Source organism: Elgaria multicarinata, chromosome 9, assembly GCF_023053635.1.
Source record: "Elgaria multicarinata webbii isolate HBS135686 ecotype San Diego chromosome 9, rElgMul1.1.pri, whole genome shotgun sequence".
Lineage (NCBI taxonomy): Eukaryota > Metazoa > Chordata > Lepidosauria > Squamata > Anguidae > Elgaria > Elgaria multicarinata.
Genome location: NC_086179.1, coordinates 38845576 through 38865582, shown reverse-complemented (window position 1 = coordinate 38865582; position 20007 = coordinate 38845576). Strand labels below are relative to the sequence as shown.

General features: G+C 42.9%; 2 protein-coding genes across 5 annotated transcripts in view; both read left to right on the top strand.

The window, feature by feature from the left end:
- Positions 1–14385, top strand: part of IFT56 (intraflagellar transport 56) — a 33999-nt gene extending 19614 nt beyond the window's left edge. For all 3 annotated transcript variants that reach the window (XM_063133648.1, XM_063133649.1, XM_063133647.1), the window contains 3 exons: positions 8103–8209; positions 9276–9409; positions 13411–14385. In XM_063133648.1, coding sequence (XP_062989718.1) covers positions 8103–8209; positions 9276–9409; positions 13411–13522 — 353 coding nt within the window. In that variant the 3' untranslated portion in view covers positions 13523–14385. The remainder of the gene's footprint in view (positions 1–8102; positions 8210–9275; positions 9410–13410) is intronic.
- Positions 14386–18130: 3745 nt separating this feature from the next.
- The window catches only part of UBN2 (ubinuclein 2), a 48664-nt gene continuing 46787 nt past the window's right edge, over positions 18131–20007 (top strand). For both annotated transcript variants that reach the window (XM_063133646.1, XM_063133645.1), the window contains exon 1: positions 18131–18789. In XM_063133646.1, coding sequence (XP_062989716.1) covers positions 18298–18789 — 492 coding nt within the window. In that variant the 5' untranslated portion in view covers positions 18131–18297. The remainder of the gene's footprint in view (positions 18790–20007) is intronic.

The window sequence follows — 20007 nt, the reverse complement described above, 5'->3', positions numbered from 1 at the left end:
AATTCAGCCACCATGGTTCTTGCTAACCATCGACAGTTTGCAATTTTATGAAAGAGGGTATCTAGGCTTAGTTATGGATAAAAACAGTTTAATTACATGTGCTTTCTATTAAGATAAGAGATCCAAAGGAAACGAAATGATGGGCACAGAAATCCCAGTGAGGATTCTGAAATACTTCCTGTATTTCATGTATTAAAACTGCTGGTTCATTTACGCAACACTGCCTATCCAAGTGGTCTTTTTGTGAGAACAGTAAAATGTCATAATGTGGATGATGCAGTGGCAGCTTCCATTAGCCGGAGCCTTGGGCTATCAGAAATCTTGCTCACAGAAGCTGCCATTGCAATGTATATGAGACTGCTTATCCAGTGTTACAATGAGAATATTGTGCAAATGAGCTGAAGGATGTAATGTATGCACTAGTTATGAATTCCATTGAGAAGTGGTATTAAGTGCCTTCTTAGGATCCTGATTTGATGACTGTAGGGTTGTGAGCGACTCTGAGAAAAATTGCCAAACTGATTATATTGATGCTATTAGAGAATATTGTCAGTATATCAAATAAATAGTGAATTGGTACCAACCTCTGCCTTTAGTAAAAGTGCAGTGGGTTTTTTGCTGTGTTTCTAGCCTGGGACAAAGCCTAGTGGCTGCAGTCTCTAGTCAAATTTATTTATTTATTTATTTATTTATTACATTTTTATACCGCCCAATAGCTGAAGCTCTCTGGGCGGTTCACAAAAATTAAAACCATGATAAAACAACCAACAGGTTAAAAGCACAAATACAAAATACAGTATAAAAAGCACAAGCAGGATAAAACCACGCAGCAAAATTGATATAAGATTAAAATACAGAGTTAAAACAGTAAAATTTAAATTTAAGTTAAAATTAAGTGTTAAAATACTGAGAGAATAAAAAGGTCTTCAGCTGGCGACGAAAGGAGTACAGTGTAGGCGCCAGGCAGACCTCTCTGGGGAGCTCATTCCACAACCGGGGTGCCACAGCGGAGAAAGCCCTAGTAGCCACCTGCCTCACTTCCTTTGGCAGGGGCTCACGGAGAAGGGCCCCTGTAGATGATCTTAAGGTCCGGGTAGGTATATATGGGAGGAGGCATTCCTTCAAATACCTTTTAAAAAAACTGTTACTGAATAGATAGTAACCATAATATGGACAGTTATTATTTATTATTTATTTATTTAGAATATTTATATACCACTCCCCATTGAAAAATTTCGGAGCAGTGTACAAGATAAAATGAAAATAAAAACAGAATAAAACAGTTAAAACAAAATTTAAAAGAAGCAAAAACAGAGATTCAAGGCTGCATATTAAGGAAAGGCTTCTTGAAATAAAGATGTTTTCAGCAGTTATTCCTAAAGTACACTAGTTCTTCTTCGTGGTCTCTATGCATCACACATATGGGCTTTGCGCCTGCGCAGAGACCAGACCAGAACCTTCTCTAGCTGAGTGGAACGTTTTTGGCGGGAACCCCTCCCCCACGCTACCGCGCATGTCCATGGGGTTCCCGCCCTTACCTCAGTTCTTTGTCGTCCGCCATTGTGCCTAGACCTGTAGAACGAATCTCTAGCGTCTTTTTTGCTATTTCTTCTCCTAAATCCTTTAAATCCTTCTACTTCTTCTTCAATTCTCATATATTCTTCTTTTTTCTCTTTCTAAAAAAAAAAAGAAAGAAAGAAATTTAATAGTTTGTAGTTTCCTCAGCAGCGGCCTGAGCTGCATGGCAGTGAAGGCGCCACTTCGTAAATGCGTTCGGTGCGGGGCTAAGCTTCCCCCCACCGACGGCCATTCGTTGTGTGTCATCTGTTTGGGTGAGAGCCATAAAGTGGAGACCTGCCATCACTGTATGGCCTTTACTAAACAAACGAGAAAAAATAGAACAGATCGTTTGCGTGCTATACTTTGGGAAAAGGCACTCAGAGCCACAGACCCAACAACGTCGAAGCCAACGGAGGCTAAAATGGATAAAGCGGCACAGCATAAGTCCGCTCAAGACCGCAGCACAGATCAGTGCGATGTTACCAGTGCGAACAATAGGGCATCGATACCCCTAACGCCTGGGCGGTCATTAGCGAGTTCCGCGGCCAAAAAGCTCAGCAAAAAAGCCCGGACTCCTAAATCTTCTTCGGAGGTCGAAAAGAAGAAGAAGAAGAAAAATGGAGAAAAGCACTCCAGAAGGTCTCCACGGGCCCCGAAGCCAATCCAACCATCTCCTTCGGTACCGACGGTTCCAGCAACCCTCTCGACACCGAGACCTTTGTCGAGACCGACATCGATCTCTTCGATACCGAGACGCCAAAATAGCCTTTCGGAGGGCGAAATCAGAGATTCAGCTTCGGTAACGACGGTACGAGACCCGCCTCAAACTTTTGAGGTAGAGGAACCGATTACTCAACCATCTCCCAGACCACTGGTACCAGAACGGTCTAGATGAGAATGGGATACTACCTCCCAGTATTCTGAGCCCCAGCCCAGACATCAGTATTATGATTGGGAGTACTACCAGTCACAAAGGTATTTCCCACAACATAGAGAATATTCTCCAGAGGCCTGTTATGCCCATCCTCCTCCAAATTCGAGGGTTTTTCAGCTCCCACCGGCTCCTCCGTCGCCTCATCCTTCACCATCGTCATCTCGTCGACGCCATACCTCCTCCATACCGGCAGCGGCCGCTGCGATACCGCCTCAACCAGAGCCTGATATAGAGCAACAACAGCTTAACATAGTTACGGTGTCGTCGCCCGAGGATGATTATCCTTCAGATACCGACTCTAGGGTATCGATTGCCCCTTCGGTGCCATCACCAGAGGACATAATAGACTCACGAGATCCTGCTTCGCCCTCTGACGACATGGGTAGATTCTCGGATCACATGATGAGAATGTCCCAAGCACTTGGTTTAAACATCCAGCAACCTGATGAACCAGTAGACGACCCAATCTACGATGTCTTTTATTCGAAAGGTAATGTGCATCTGTTGCAATTCCCCTTCCTCCTGCCTTAAAGCAAACCGCACAACTCTCCTGGAAAACTCCAGCGTCCATACCAGCCACTTCCAGAAAACTTGAAACTCTCTACAGAATTAAAGAGGAGGATGTGGGTTTCCTAACCCAACATCCTAAACTGAACTCGATTGTCGTTGAGTCTGCACAGGGTCAGTCACAGAGGGCGCATTCCGCCCCGGTAGATAAAGAGGGCAGGAAATTAGATATTGCGGGAAGGAGGATTTATTCTTCTGCGTCCCTTGGCATTCGGGCTTTTACTTACCAGGCCACTATGGCCCGTTATCAACTCTTCCTCTGGGAGAAGGTAGGTTCACTGTGTGACCACCTCCCAGAGGATAAGAGGGAGCTGGCCCGCGTCTTTCAAGCTGAGGCTTCAGCTATCGCTAGGCAGCAGTTATCGACTGCCAGGCATCAGGTCGATTGCCACTCCAAGAACATGATGGGGGCAGTGACGTTGAGAAGACACGCCTGGCTCAGATCAGCGAACTTGACCTATGAAACAAAGACAAGAATAGAGAACATGCCCTTCGATGACGAGGGCTTGTTCAACACCAAGACTGACGAGACACTGGACACCATTTATAAGGCTCGCACAACGGCGAAAAAGATGGGTTTCACCGCTCCACCTCCGCAATACAAGCCGAAGCGCTGGTCAAGGCCACCGATCCAACAACAACAACAACAACGGCCTCAATACCAGCAGTCGAGGCAGCAGCAACAACTTCAGAGGAAACGGCCTTACCAAAGCCGATTCCAGCAGGACAAACGTCAGCCCGACTTCTCTAAGAAGCAGTGGGTTTGACTTTTCGGTACCAGATCCACCTCCCTTTGCGAACCGCCTAGCACCCCATTACCATCAATGGGAGTCAATAACAACAGACTCCTGGGTGCTCACTATCATCAACTCGGGCTACGCCATCGAGCTCGATGTCCTTCCTCCTTTTTCGGGCGTGAAAGTAACGGCGCCATCCCCTCCTCTGCTTTTCGAGGTACAGACCCTGCTGTCGAAAGGAGCCATCTCTCCCGTACCCGCAGAGGAACTCAACCGGGGATTTTTCTCCCGATACTTCACGGTCCCGAAAAAAGATGGAGGTCTTCGACCGATCATGGACTTAAGACAGTTGAACAAGTTCATCACCCCGAGGAAGTTCCGTATGACAACGGTCACTTCAATTCTGCAACTCCTACAAAGAGGAGTTTGGTTCGCAGTGGTGGATCTGAAGGATGCGTACTTCCATATCTCCATCAGGAAGTCGCATCAAGCTTACCTTCGGTTTTCGATCGGTGCATCCCAGTACCAGTTCACCGTTCTTCCGTTCAGATTGGCCACCGCACCGAGAGTCTTCACCAAGGTCATGGCGGTGGTATGCGCCCACCTAAGGCAGAAGGGCATTTACGTTTATCCATATCTGGACGATTGGCTCCTCGTAGCGGACAGCAGCGAGACGCTCCAGACAGATATTCTAACCACCCTCAACCTGTTGGACTCGTTAGGTCTGTGGGTCAACCAGGAAAAGTCCATTTTGACTCCACAACAGAGACTGGACTTCATAGGGGTAACCCTATCCTCTCGAGACGGTACAGCATACTTACCGTCAACCAGGGCGAACACCTTACAGCAGTTAGCCGTCGATACCGAGAGCCGCCGAAAAGTTTTGGCATGGACAGTTCAGAGACTATTAGGTCTGATGGCAGCTACTACAGCAGTCATCAGATTTGCAAGACTCAGGATGAGGGTATTGCAAGCCTGGTTTTTGAGAACTTTCGATCTTCGCCACAATGCTCGACGAACTTACCTTTCGATACCGAAGCAAGTGAGGGCATCCCTGAAATGGTGGTTCTCGATGTCGACGCTTCTGGAGGGCGTCCCATTCCAACAACAGGCGCCCTCGGTAACGATCACAACGGATGCATCCCTAGAAGGATGGGGAGCCCATTGCAACTCCCTTACCGCTCAAGGTCGTTGGCCTCTATCCCAGAGGAAACATCACATCAATCACCTCGAACTTCTGGCAGTAGAAAATGCAGTAAAAGCATTTGCACAGATGATCGAGGGCCAAAATGTCTTGATCGCGACGGACAATACTACCGTAGTGGCATACATCAACAGGCAGGGTGGAACAAGATCACACCCCCTGAACCGTTCTGCACTCAGGATATGGAACTGGTGCATAAAGAGAAGGACTTACCTGACTGCGATCCATGTAGCCGGCAAGGAGAACGTCATTGCGGACTCTCTCAGCAGGTCCTTCCATGTCGACCACGAGTGGGAGCTCGATGTCGAGGTCCGAGAGAATCTTTTTCGGTACTGGGGCCGCCCTGCTGTCGATGTCTTCGCTACCGAACAGACCGCAGTTTGCACCGAGTATTGCAGCAGGGCAGGAAGAGGAAAGCGCTCTTTAGGAGACGCCTTCGCCAGGACGTGGAGGGGAAATATCCTGTACATGTTTCCACCTTTTCCACTATTGACGAAGGTGTTAGCCAAGATCCAGATGGACAACTCCAATTGCATCCTGATCACACCGTGGTGGCCTCGACAGACGTGGTTCTCTCACGCCCTTCGGTTATCGAGAGGGGATTACATCAGGCTCCCGTCGATACCGAAGCTACTGTCTCGACACCAGGGCAGGGTTCGACACGCAGATCTGTCGACCCTCAAGATGACTGCATGGAGGATAACAACCACTCCTCCTCTGGAACCAGAGTTTTGACTGTGGACCACATTATATTGGCAGCACTAAAGCCTTCCACAAGGAAAGCTTATGCAGCAAAGTGGCAAAGATTTCAGAACTTTGCATCAGAAAAGGACCAAACACCAGAATCTTGCCACTTATCCCTGATTCTCAGTTATTTATTGACACTTTTCCAGCAAGGACTTAAGCTTACATCCATCAGAGTTCACCTAGCTGCGATTACATCTTTTCACCGGGGCATAGATGGTTTTACACCTTTTACCCATCCAACAACTAAGAAATTTTTAAAAGGTCTGAAGAACACGATACCAACTGTGAAAAGTATCGTGCCGCCATGGAGCCTGTCAGTTGTGCTGCAAGCACTGACACGCAAGCCCTTTGAGCCCATGGCGTCGACAGACCTTAGGCTTCTAACTTTAAAGACTGTCTTTTTAATAGCCATTACAACGGCAAAACGTGCAAGTGAGCTTAAAGCTCTTAGGATAGATGTCCCATACACTATCTTTCATAAGGATAAGGTTGTGCTACGCACAGACCCAGCCTTCCTACCTAAGGTAGTGTCAACTTTTCATCTGTCCCAGCATATTACTTTGCCTGCTTTCTTTCCTAATCCAACTACACCTCTTGAGTCTTCCTTGCATACTCTCGATGTAAGAAGGGCTCTTGCTTTTTACAAAGACAGGACAGACACTTTTAGAAAAACAAAGCAATTGTTTATTTGTTATGGTGAGCCTTCTAAGGGACTTCCTGTCTCTTGCCAGCGGTTGTCACGCTGGATAGTGGAGACAATAGAATTGGCCTACTCTATTGCTAAATTAGAGCTAGTAAAGCCTGTGACAGCTCATTCTACAAGGGCCGTCTCAACATCGGTGGCTTTCACCAGAGGTGCTCCACTAGCAGAAGTCTGTAGAGCCGCAACGTGGTCCACTCCATCCACGTTTGTCAAGCACTACAGTTTGGACACCCGTGCGAGGCAGGACTGCTCATTTGGGAGGACAGTGCTTTCAGAGATCTTCAGATGATGCACCAACCCACCTCCAAAGGTATGTCAGCTTGCTACTCGCCCATATGTGTGATGCATAGAGACCACGAAGAAGAAATGCAGGTTGCTTACCTGTAACTGTAGTTCTTCGAGTGGTCATCTATGCATTCACACAACCCACCCACCATCCCCTCTTGGTGGTGTGAGACTTCTAAAATGACACTGTTTTATTGTGAAATGTACTTTATTTTATTTTTGTACTCATGTTTATGGGGGCACAATGTCGGACTCCTGTAAACTGAGGTAAGGGCGGGAACCCCATGGACATGCGCGGTAGCGTGGGGGAGGGGTTCCCGCCAAAAACGTTCCACTCAGCTAGAGAAGGTTCCGGTCTGGTCTCTGCGCAGGCGCAAAGCCCATATGTGTGAATGCATAGATGACCACTCGAAGAACTACAGTTACAGGTAAGCAACCTGCATTTATTAGCCTTACTTTTGAAGAATACTGTTACATTTTGACCTGCACCTATACTCCTGAATCTTATAAGCAAGACGATTAAATGAAGCTGAAAATTGTATACATATGATGCTTAAATAGGTGTACAAGCTAAGCTAGATACATACAGTCAAATGATCTTAGAATCAGCATGTGTTTATACGTCCGTATAACAGCTATCATTACAAGGGTTTGCCACCACTGGTTTGCTTATTCAGAATAAGTGTAGATATTAAACAAGTGTTAATGTCAGTATCTGTATATTATACAGAACAGAAAAGGGCAACAGGGGGAGGAAAACAGAGGAGGGCAACTAACCACATACTCTCATGCGACCCAATTTCTGTGGTCTGTTCAAATGGTTAGCCTGCTATTGAATAGGACTTGCTGTGCTCAAACTGAAAACAGCCACTATATATCTAGGACATTGTTTAACAGACTCTGTATCTCCCGGTTGCAGATTTTTCAATTTTGCTACAAAATTGTGGACTCACTGGTTCTTATATGGAAGCTCGGATAACTGCAATCCATTTAAACGCTTACCTTTTTCACCCACATTAGCCCTTTGCAGTTTCTAAGGCAGAATAGACAGATCAATGGAGTGACTTGTATTTCCAAGTGGAAACTTAGTAAGCTTAGTTTAAATGGACCTCTGCTCTGTCGAAACATGTTGGTTATTTCTGTGCTAATCTGACATGTCATGCCTTTCCCAGCACATTTTCATATTTTATGGTTTTAGAGTGTTACTCCTTATACTCCTGGTTGGTAGGTGTGGTTATGTTATGTCTCAGTGTATCTGAGCAGCAGAAAATAAAGAACTGCACTGCTGATTAGAATGCTTACCCACTTCAGCAAATACTATGTAATGATACGTCTCCACTAGCTCTACCTTATTGTTAATTGCAGACATTATGAATAAGAAGCCACGATTAGCCTGGGAGCTGTACCTGAAGATGGAAACCTCAGGAGAGTCCTTTAGCCTTTTGCAGCTAATTGCAAATGACTGCTACAAAGTGAGCCACCCTCTCTTTTCTCACCCATCCTTACTGATTAGTATCAGTTACAACCTTGTAAGAGATACTGTATTTTTTTAAATAAAATTACTCATAGGTGGTAACAGCTGGAACATGTAATGTCACCAGGTTAACCAACGTCTGTTTGCATTTGTCCTAGCATGATCTAGCTTTAAAACATACACATATTAATGTGTTAAGCTTTTGTGGTAAGACTTCAAAGATTCTTACATCCAAAAATATGATTTTCAGTACACCTTTTATAATAGGTATTCCACAGTTAAGAACAGGTGGTAAATACCTTGCTGAGACTATGGAAAAACTGATGACTCCTCTGAGATTTTGGCCTCTTATTATCATCTAACCTACAAGGTGAATTTGAACCGGTTTTATCTCATGGTCAATTAGCAAGTTCATTCAATCACCTTACTTGACATTAACTCAAGCATATTTCTTAAGCTCTTGCAACCTACTCTTAAATGATATAGTCTACTACTCCTTTGAACATGTTGAGAGATGTTAGAAAAATAGTAATGTTAAATTATTTCTATCTGATTTTTTCCAACTAAGGAACTGAACTGAAATTTACCTTATCTTCTGCTTGTGGCTGTTTCCTAACATGTAGGTGCAGGATGTTTTATTAGTTGTAGAAAGTATCTTAAGAGAAGTACTTCAAGAGAAAGCAAGATAGTATCTTGAGGCCAGTTTTTTTTAATGCTATTTTCAAGAAAACATTATTGTGATATAAGAAACTTTACTGTGAATATATTAACGTGTTAAAACTAGAGTGTTAGAATTTTTCATGCAACGAATAAATGGTTAGAGGCATCTTCCTGGTTTTCTGCACACAATTTGAGCATATTAAAACTGGCTACTATCTTAAATTATTCATGCATTTATGAAATTGAATTGAAGCTACCTTGCCCCTAGTTGTCGGGCGGGGGCGGGAATCATAAAATTTCCACTGCCCCCCGTGACTTGCTTTTTTATGAGTAATTTGCTGTATTCTTTTACTTTTTAATGCAATGTTGGTGTCTCAGATATGAAACTTTTGTCTCCTGCACAGATGGGTCAATTTTACTATTCTGCAAAAGCTTTTGATGTCCTTGAAAGACTGGATCCTAACCCTGAATATTGGGAAGGCAAAAGGGGTGCCTGTGTAGGCATCTTCCAGATGATCGTGGCTGGCAGAGAGCCTAAGTATGTACATTGAATTTCTTCCTATTACAGTACTTTGGTGTCAGTGCCCTGACCATTTACATTGTTGTGCTTGTTGATGTCAAATGCCTTTGGGAATAGCATGCCTATTCATAACAGAAGGAAGAAGGCGCTTTTTCATTCACTAATCCTGATAACTAATGAGCTGTGAATGGAAGTATTATCTGCGTTCCTTAGCACTGGTGATTCAAAGGTAGTACATATATCTCATTAATTCTAAAACTAAGAATTAATGAGATATATAGGGAAGAGAAATATACTTATGAGCTAGCTTTCAGGTAGACATTTCTTCCTTAAAATATTATTGTGTTCAAGATCAGCTTGGGTATAGTTTTGATGAAACCAACAGAAAAAGAGAAGTAATGTTTCTTCTTTTCAATTATATTTTTTCCTGTTTTTTTTAGTATACTCCCTTTTTATTACAAAGTTACTTGAGTAAATAATTTGTAAATATGTTGCTCTTAACCACGTTCTCATGTGTACACGTGCAAACTCATGCACACACTGTTTAATTACATAATTTATATCCCACTGTTCTATATTAACATGTATTCAAAGAGGCTTACATGTTTATGAAATGATAAACAATACAACACAGGAAAACAAAGCATCAGAAGAAACAGTTTAAAACTGAAGCTAAAGCAGCTATAAGTTAAGCAGACATATAAAGACCTTAGCTTGAGAATACCCTAAGAAGAAAAGCCCCCACCCCCCTATAAAATAACAGAGCGATGATAATGTCTGGCAAACAGATTGTGCTTGGAATGAAAGTACCCTAAGTCACTTCTAAATTAGATTACCACAATGAAGGAGTGAGACTTACCTCCTTTGGAAGGCTATAGGTGCCACCACTAAAAAGGCAAGACAGAGAGAAGAACATCAGAAATAGATCAAAGTTCTGGCCCTTTTCCCTCTGTATGGATCTTGTTTCTATACCAGGGGTGGTGTAGGACTACAACTTCCATTATTCCTGACCTTTGACCATATTGGTTGAGGCTAATGGGAGTTGAAGTCCAACAATATTTGGCAGGCCACAGGTTCCCCATGCCTGTTTTGTATAATTTCCAATAATATGCCACACATTTAGGCTGTAGTCCTATGCCACTTAAGAGTTAGCCCTATTGAACAGAGTGGGATTTACTTCTGAGTAGACATGTATAGGATCCAATTGTTTGGGTTTCAAGGGCTTCACATACATTATCTCGCAGTGCAATCCTCTGCATGTTTACTTAAAACAGAAGAACCACCCTGCTGTATCAGTTCCAAAGTTCCATCTAGGCCAGCAGCTGGTTTCCGACAGTGGCCATCTAGATGCTTTTGGAATCCCATAAGCAGGGCATGAATGCAACAGTCTTCCTATTTGGGTAATTTAAGAGGCAAACGTGGAGGCTCCATTTAACTATCAAGGTTAATCGCATTTGATAGGTCTATCTAATCCACTTTTAAAGTTATCTCAGATATTTTCAATCGTTTGCCTGTCTGAAAGGATCTTGTATCTTGAGATTCTGTGAATGGAGCTGTGTTCATGGACACTCCCATTGGTGGAAGTACAGGGGGAAACAATTTTTTGCCAGTTCCCTGTACCACTGCAGCTTCATGCTCCTCCAGAGGCTTGGGGGACTCCAGAACAGGGTGGGAAGTGGAATATGGGGCGGGGGAGGCTACAGGGAGAAGCAGGAAAAGCCACCTTTTCCTCCCCACCACACTTTCTGCCAATAGGAGCCTCCACTGGATTGAAGCACTTCTACGAGTTGGAGGAACCCTTCTGTTTGCAGAAGAGCAATTTAGGATCCTAGTCCTAATCTTTAATCAAAGGATGTTTTGTCCACCCCAGGATTTTTCAATGAAGTTTTTCTGTGTCATCCTTTGTTCAAAAATAGTTCAGAGTATTTACTTATGTTTCAGTTAACTTCAGTGTGGAGCCACATGTTCAGACGATTAGTTGCTTTCAGACAATAGGATAATGAAGCCAAATCCCCAAGTGGTTAAAAAATCCACATAAACATGGTTTAACAAAAAAGAGTTAGGCTTTGTAAGGAAAATGTATGGAAAATACAGGGTGGCTTCTGGACTACTTTTCTTTCTCTGTCATGATAAGTGCATAATGCTTACTGTGATCAAAGCACTTTAAAAAGGCATAACAAATTAGAATAAAGCCAATCAACCCACATTACACTACTGAAATCTCTTTAAAAACTCAACTACTTGTATCAGTTTTATTTATTATAATTATTTATATCTTGCTTTAAAATATTTTTTCTAAAGCAACTTATAGAAAAGACATAAATATAATAATGGTAAAAAAATTAAAACAAATGAAACATGTGAGAATACAGCAGCACTAAAAGCCAAGGAGACAGCATAAACAAGAGGAAATAAATTGTAATATGCCTGAGGAAATAAAAATTCTGACCAGCTTGCTTTTATTTATTTGAAGTATTTCTATCCAGCTTTTCCATACCAATGTTCAAGGTGGCCAGCAATGTTACAACAATAAAATGCAGCAAACAATCATTAATTACAGATAAGAGGGAGAAGATAAAAAACGTTCAAGTAAACAAACATGTCTGGGTGATTCAAATTGGCAGCCCAACAGACCAAGTGATTGCCAAAAAAAGGAGGAATGTCAACTATTGGCCTCTCCAGCGCTGTCAGCGTAGCCAGTGGAGAACCAGGCACTGACAGGAAATAGAAGTCCAGAATGCCGCCCCATGCTCTAGTATACATGCAGCTCAGCACTCACCCATTCTTCCAATTAAACAGTGCACGACTAACTAGCTGCTTGTGGGGGCTGACTAGAATCCCCCCCCCATTCCATCCTGTATTGGACATAATTGTAACATTGCGTTGTAACATTGCCTAAGTGAAGGCAGATGTAAGTAAATAGATACGCTATAAATAGGTCACAACAAGCAGGAACAGTTGGGATTAAGGAATTTGGCAATTTTTAATAAGCATTCTTTCTCATCAGTTGGAGAATGAAGGAGCTTCCCTAGATCAGCCTCTCAATGCTCATGGGCTTGGAGTGGAGGGTGGGTAGTGGGAGATGACACAGGGAACCAGCTTTCCCCTTGGGGCATGCCTACCTCACCAACTCAAAGTGAATGGGCTCTGAGGCAGGGACACTGGCAGGCCTACTTCAGCATATCCTGAGCACATGGTAGCAAGAAGTCAGAAGTTAGAGCAAATGCTCTTGGGCTGAGAGTAGGGTGGAACGCATCCAAAAGTAGGGTAAGAGGCGGTAGGGTCAATTCCCATCTACAATCTTGGGCCAAGTAGTTAAGCTGCACTGAGTGAGAATGGCCAATTTAGCAGTAAGTGATTATTTTACTGCAGGTCTAGGCAGTTAGTTAAAACAGTTGTGGGCTTGTTTGAAACCCAATAGTACTGTCTCACCTTTTCACTTCAAACTTTAGCTGAGTGAAAACAAAGTTTTAAAAACGGTAAAAATAAATAAATGTGAACCCTCCAGAGAGCTTCGGTTAATGGCTGGTATAGAAGTAAAATGAAATAAATAAATAAATAAATAAATAATAAAAATACTATTGCTTCTAACAGAAAATATGGGAAATTTTAGCTCTGCAAAATTCTTTGTAAATGGGAATTCAGCTAGAAGACTGGGAAATGCTGGAATGTACATTTGCAAAAGTGTACGCTCTTTACCACAAAATGTAGTGAGACAGCTTTAAAAGGAAATTAGACAATGGAGGATAAGGGTATCTATCAATGGCTACTTGCATACATGATATATATACCTCAATGCCAGGCTAAGACCTCCCCCTTCTAATTTGTTGTCTGACCACGTGCAGTGTGTGTGTGGGTCCCCATGTCCGTCCATGCATATGAGGATAGGGACATGCAATTTTCTAGCAATTGTACAAGTACACTCCAAAGCGTTTTGGATGTAAAGTTGGCTAGAAATTGGCAATATGTTCCAGTCTAGTCCTCTCCTTTAAAAAAATGTTTGTCTTTTGTGTCTTCAGAGATACTCTAAGGGAAGTGCTGCATCTCCTGAGAAGTACGGGTAATCCGCAGGTAGAGTACATTGTCCGTGTAATCAAGAAGTGGGGCAAGGAAAACAGAGTCCCCTGTTAAACCAGCATCACCAAGAGAATGGAAGCAGCCATCATCTGTGTTGTGCCTGGCTGGAATAATGTGGCCTTTTCCAACCTAGTGGCATCATTATGGAGAATACAACAATGGAAGATACTCAAAATAGATCTATTTTTATAATAATAATTCTTTTTTAATGAAAGCTGTCTGAATGTCATGTATTTGTGAGGAGTGACTTTATGCCACATATCCCAGGTTCCACTTTATTTTGTATTACAATTCCAAATGTTCAGCTGTTTCACTAGCTACAGTCGTCAGGTTGTTCCAGCTCTGTCCATTGAGCAGTATTTGTATTGAGACAGTGCAAGGACTGGCCTGTACTGTGTACAGATGGCCCAAAGCTTCATTGTACTAATTTCCATAGCAGAGTATAAAATGTACTCAAGAAAAAAAAAATTATAGCAAGCCTCTTTGTTATTATGAATAATATTCCTGAATCCCAGCAAAACTCTGGAAATGACATATGGTAGGAAAGCTTTTAATTTCTGTAGCCTAATGCACACTGAGAGCAAACTTTGTCAAAAAAATAGTCCCTTCAAGCTGCATCTTACATTGTTCATTTCTTTGTCTGGTTCTACAAGGTTTTTTCTGCTGATTAAGGCATGGCTTCAGGCTCATGTTCTCTACAATTGCCATGCTAGGCTGAAAGGTGCCTACCTTCCCCTTGCATATGCTTGTGAATAGCTTGAGGAAGTGGGGGAGTTCCTTTCAGATAATATATTTATTTTCTAAACATGATTCTGAAGAGGTACATATATTGAAACACGATAGAATACATTTGTACAGTTTTTATGTAGATAGCTCAAAGTGATCTTTATGCTTTCAGTTTTAAAAAAATGTTTGTAAACTGACCCAAGTTTTAATTCTGGGATAAGACCCAAACAAATAAATTAACTTATGATATAACTACTAATGCATTTTTGTACTTTATAAAAAGAGAATTCCTCCTCTAAGCTATGTATGGGACTAAATGAATACTGTATTCACACATATTGTGCCAATTTAGAATGATGGAACTGGATCTGGATTTAAATATGAAATAGGCAATTCACAGTTGAAAATGAAACCAGTTTACCTTTATGCTGTACAAGTTTGCCTCTGAAATTACATATCACATGAAAAAGCGTGTCTAGGCTAAATCTAGAAATGGTTATGAGTCTGTTTTGCTTTAGTTTTTAAATAGCTCTGCTTTGTCTCAGGATCTGAAATGCCTATTCAGAAGACAGATTACCAGCCCCCTTTTGCTAAAACAAATTGATTATTATTCAGTTTTAGTAGAGTCAAGTCTCTTGAGCTCCATCTTAAATGCAAATTAATGCCTGACATTGATTTGTTAGTAGTAGACCTTCATATTAAAGAGGAGAATGTCTACCATAGGTGGAAGACTTAAGTCCTTTTCAGATATTTTGCAAAATGTAATAAGCTGCAACTGCTCATTTCTTTAGGGATTCCAGACATCTTTCCTCAAGGTACCACTTTTGTTGCACTACATCTTCCTAGTAAAACAGCAATAATTTATTGTTGGAGAATGCAGTTTCATTGTGAATGCGTTGTGGAATGTGACTATGGGGGTGTTGTAAACCCTTGGTGGATAGTGCTCGAGGCATCATTATTGATGAGCAGCAAAGCTTCCCTACTACCTCTTTCATTATGTTGTGGATGATAGGAAGTAACTTAATGAAACTGGGTTAGCCCAGTACAAGAACAGCAATAAGGAGAAAAAAGTATTGGTGCAATGACCCCTCTCCCCTGGGTAACTCTAGGCGTGTAAGATTTGGCTCATTGTGTGGTCTCAGCCTACAGCTGGCTTGCTTCCCGAGTGATTGGCGCTGACATGTGGGATATTTTTAAACAGTGACCGTGCTATAAATGGATGCTTCTACCATGTTCAGGAGTAACATACCAGATATGTCTCTCCATTTCACATAGTGACTACAATATTTCCCTTCTGTTTTCTCCTTTGTAAGTTTTTTTTAACAGCAACGAGCGGCTATATGGAATTAAGATACTTAAAGCTGGTATAGTTCAGGGATATTTCCAGAAAATAATACTAAAAGGCACTCAGTTTCTTTAGTATAGCCAGATATTCAACTTGAAAACAAATTAACTTTCAAAACCAGTACTCTCATCCCTTCCCAAAGGAAATTGTGTAACCGAGTTTAAGGCACAATCATATGCATGTTTAGTCTGACAAAAAGTCATACCAACTCCCAGCATTTCCCAGTCAGCCAGGTTGGCTTGGGATTGCTGGAAGTTATCTGACTTTCTATCTAAACATGGATAGGATTGCATTCTAAGAAATTCCTTTTACCTTGTCTCTATTAAAAAAATAGGCTACTGGAGACCACTGCTCAATTAACTCTAACCAGTGTTAACAAATGGCTTACTATTTGAGATTTGATGCTTAAAAGAGTTCTAAAGCAGATCCAAAGAAAGCTCTGAGGTATTTGGCAGTTGTGGGACAGCAAAAGTAAGAATTCCATAAATTACATGTTTCTTTATATGAAAACAATAGTGAGTCATTGCAGAACCCATGTTACCTCTTGTTTAGCAAGATTTATCCTTCTATATGCTTCATAATTTTACCTTTAGTAGCACTTTCTATCAATTTACCTTGAACAGATGTTAAGCTAGCTGGCTTATTATGTTTTTGATCCCCCAGATCCCTTTTTAAAATTGAATGCTACATTGGCTAGTTTTGAGTCCTCTCTTACAAAGGTACTTAAGTACATGTAATGTAATTTTGCTAGAAGATCAGCAATTTTACATTTGAGTTCTTTAAGAACTCTTGGATGGATGCCGTCTGGACCCAGTGATTTGTTCATTTTCAATTTCTTAGTAAGATCTATTATTAACAATCAACCTTAATATGCATTATTTGCTTCAATTCCATAGGCTGACTTCCTGAAAATGTAAGTTCAGGCATAGCTACCTTCATTACACCTTCTGCAGTGAAAAGAGGCACAAAGAATTCACCTTCTTTACAATCTATTTAGCTAACAGTCCAAATACCTCCCTAGCCAGTTTCCTGCTTCTGATGTATTTAAGATTTGTCGGTTGTAATGTTATTAGCGATACATTCAAAATCCTTTTTTCTATTGCTTATTTGTCTGCTTGCATTTATTTTGTGCAAGTTTGTGTTCCTTTTTGTTTGGGCTACACTTTCATTTTCTGAAGGAAGACTTTTTTCGCTAATAGTTTTACTTCCTTGCTTGTAACCTCGTGGACTTCATGCTACCTTCTCCGATCTTCAGTATACATTCTAGTTGAGCTTCTATTGTGGTTTTGAGTAACCAAGCATTCTGAAAAGATCTGATCCACTTGACTTTACCTTTAACTTCCATTTTACTAGTTCCCTCATTTTAGGTAATTTCCCTCTTGAAGTCAAATCTGACTGTGTAGCACTTCCTTAGCAATTTCCCAGTTACATATAAATTCAGTTTGATAGCATTGTGTCACTGCTTCCAACTGGTTCAACAACACTTCTCACACAGTAGGTCAGCCTTCCCAAATACAGCACCCTTCACGGCCATTGGCCATGCTGATTTGGAATGATGGGGATTGCTGGCCAACACATCTGGTGGCAGTAGACTGGGGGAAGGCTGCACTAGGTCCTGGGTGTTACTCAGGAGTAAACCAAAGGGTTGCCTTCTCTCTGGTAGGTTCCATTACCAGCTGCTCTAGGGTACAATTGTTAGGGTATCTAAAATTTTATTTCTTAAGGCACAATCCTGTACCCTTTGAAGAAGAATGCTGCTTATCGTGTTTTGCCTGCAGAGCAGGAGTGAAGGAGACAATTTTTGCCTCAGTCGTCCATTATTTCCTCTAGATAGGCGTCTGAGCCTGCCTGGACCAAGGGTGGCCAGAAAGTAGACTTTCTGGACTTCCAACTCTCAGCATTGCTGACTATTGGCCACACTGGTAGGGGCTTCTAGGAGTTGGAAGTCCAAAACATCTGGAGATCTACTTTCTGCCCACCCCTGTTCTAGAGGGGTCGCACTGCCAGGAGCAGGACGAGCTGGAGAGGTTCCCCTTTTCATCTCTCCGAAGTCTACTTTGCAACTTCGGGAAGCGAAGCAGCCACCGCGGTTACCCATTACTGCAACGCCTACTTTGGATGCCTAATCTGATTTCTCTCTCCATCTCAAGAGGGGCGTGCTAGCATGTCCCCAGTATCTGATTTTTTTTAACGAAGAACGCACTTAGTATTCATCTTCATCCATTACAAAGTAAAAAAGAGAGAGAACAAGAACTCATGTCAGAAATGACCATGCGCGGTTGTATCCTCTGCCTGGTAGCTACTACCTATGCCGAACCTTCCCCTTCAGGCCACGATGGAGTAAGAGAAATGCTTTGAGAGCAGCCCATCTCCAATTCGATGCAAAGGCCATTTCCTGCCACTTTAAGAACCTTACGGTAGATCGGCGTGCGTATTTCCAAGGCAACTGTGGGCGGGGCCCCGGCGTCCTCAACGTGCGATCGTGGTGACGTACTAAGAACCTGAGCAATAACAACAGTGAAGTGCGGCGGCGCGGCCCCGCGTCTGCGCATGCGTGCCCTAGTGGCCTGCTTCTATTTACGTGGGGGGGCTCCAAGATGGCGGCGATGTTAGCAGCGAGGAGAGGCTAGTGGGGAAGCGGAGGGGAGGTACTCTGACCCGGTTAAGGGGAGGGAGCGAGAGGAGGAGCAGTCGGAGCTGCAGCTGTGGGTGGTGAGGGAGGGTCACCGAACAGGTGGGAAGGGGGGTGGGGGGCTGGATGATGGCGGAGCCGCGCCGGGTGCCGTTCATTAGTCTGTCACCCGTGAGGCGACGTGAAGGCGACACTCCGGTGCGAGAGCGAGAGCCTGGAGGAGGTCGTGAGGCGGAGCAGCCATTGGTGCGGGAGGCCCTGAAACTGCCAGAACAGCAGCAGCAGCACCGCCACCACGATAGTGGCCGAGCAGAGCCGCCACCGCAGCCTTTCGAGTCCTGCCCTCGGCCGGAATCTCAGTCGGTGCCACTGCCGTGTGAGATCATCCGGCCTGAGCAGACGCCGAAGTCGCTGCTGCCACCTCAGCGAGAGCCCCCATGGCCGGAACCGCCACCTCCGCCTCACCAGCCTTTGCAGCGCGAAAGCAACCGGCAGGAGTCGCCGCCTCCACCCCCGCCGCGTCAGACGGTTCGCCTGGAGTTGGTGCTGAAGGACCCAACCGAGGAGAGCTGTGTGGAGTTCAGCTATCCCGACTTGCTGTTGTGTGGCGAGCCCCGGGTACGGGATCTGCAAACCACCCCCTCTTCTTCCCCATCCCCCATCTTGACTCAGGTTTTGTCACTCGTGTCCCGTATGGTCGTTCTCCTTTAACTTGAGAACTATGTGAAAAGAGGAGGGAATAATGGGGAAACGACAGTATCAGCGTGAAAAAGTCTACCAGGAAATAAAAGTCTGATCGCTGCTAGGGAATGATCCAGTAGAATGGTGGTGAATCTGTAGGGAGCCAGCTTCTCTGCTGACTGGTATTTAAAGGCCTTTTGATACGAAATGGACTCCAAAGGAAGTGAAAAAGTAGTTCTGTCTTTTGCTGTATTGATTTGTATGTGGAACTCAAGAGAGATGGGAAATTGGGATGGGGGGGAGGATAATTTTTCTTTTCTATTGGGTGGTATAAAAATGCAATTAATAATAATAATAATATCTATGTCTATAGCAGCACATTTCCCCCCATAGTAGATAACATCTTTTCTTTCCATGGTGTTTGTAGGAATATCCCCATGGAACATAACTGCAGTATTTCTTCAGTGCACCTTGCAAGCTGTGTGGTACCTGTGCACAGTTACACAGATCCCCAATGCAGGGGAACATGGTCTGTGAAGTCCATATGTAAAGAAGTTCTCATCATATGCACTGATTTCCACACTTCAGATTGTGTGCAGATCAGGATGTTGGGAAGCTCCCTTGTGAACATCCTCATAGATGGCTCAGATACTTGAGAACAGTCCAGTTTGTGAAATTTGGAGGTTGAAATGTGGCTTTAGAGAAAGGAAGTTGAACTATATTGAGACTACTTGGTTATAAGTATTAAATAAGTTGGTGACAAGTGTGTTTATAGTCTTTTTAAAAAAACAACAACCAGGCTTTAGATCTCAGGTTAATAGCACTGAAGATTATAAGAATTTCTTTGCCAAGAAAAGAGCTCAGAAAGTGTCTCAACTTTTAATGTTAAAAAAAAAGTACTATTGTCACACTTGTTTTGAGAAATGTGTATAATCAGATCCTTAGATTCTGCGTAAGGTTCTGGCTATCCTCCCTTGTAATGTATAGAAAATACTATAGGAGAAAGATACCAGAGTAGCTAGTGGAAATACTAATTGAGAAGTTACAGTTAATATTGGCAGGACCACTAGACTGAATAGCCTACATCAGCTCCATAGACATATTTAATTATTTTAATTTATAATACATCGAAGAAGTAATGCTAGGCCAGGATGC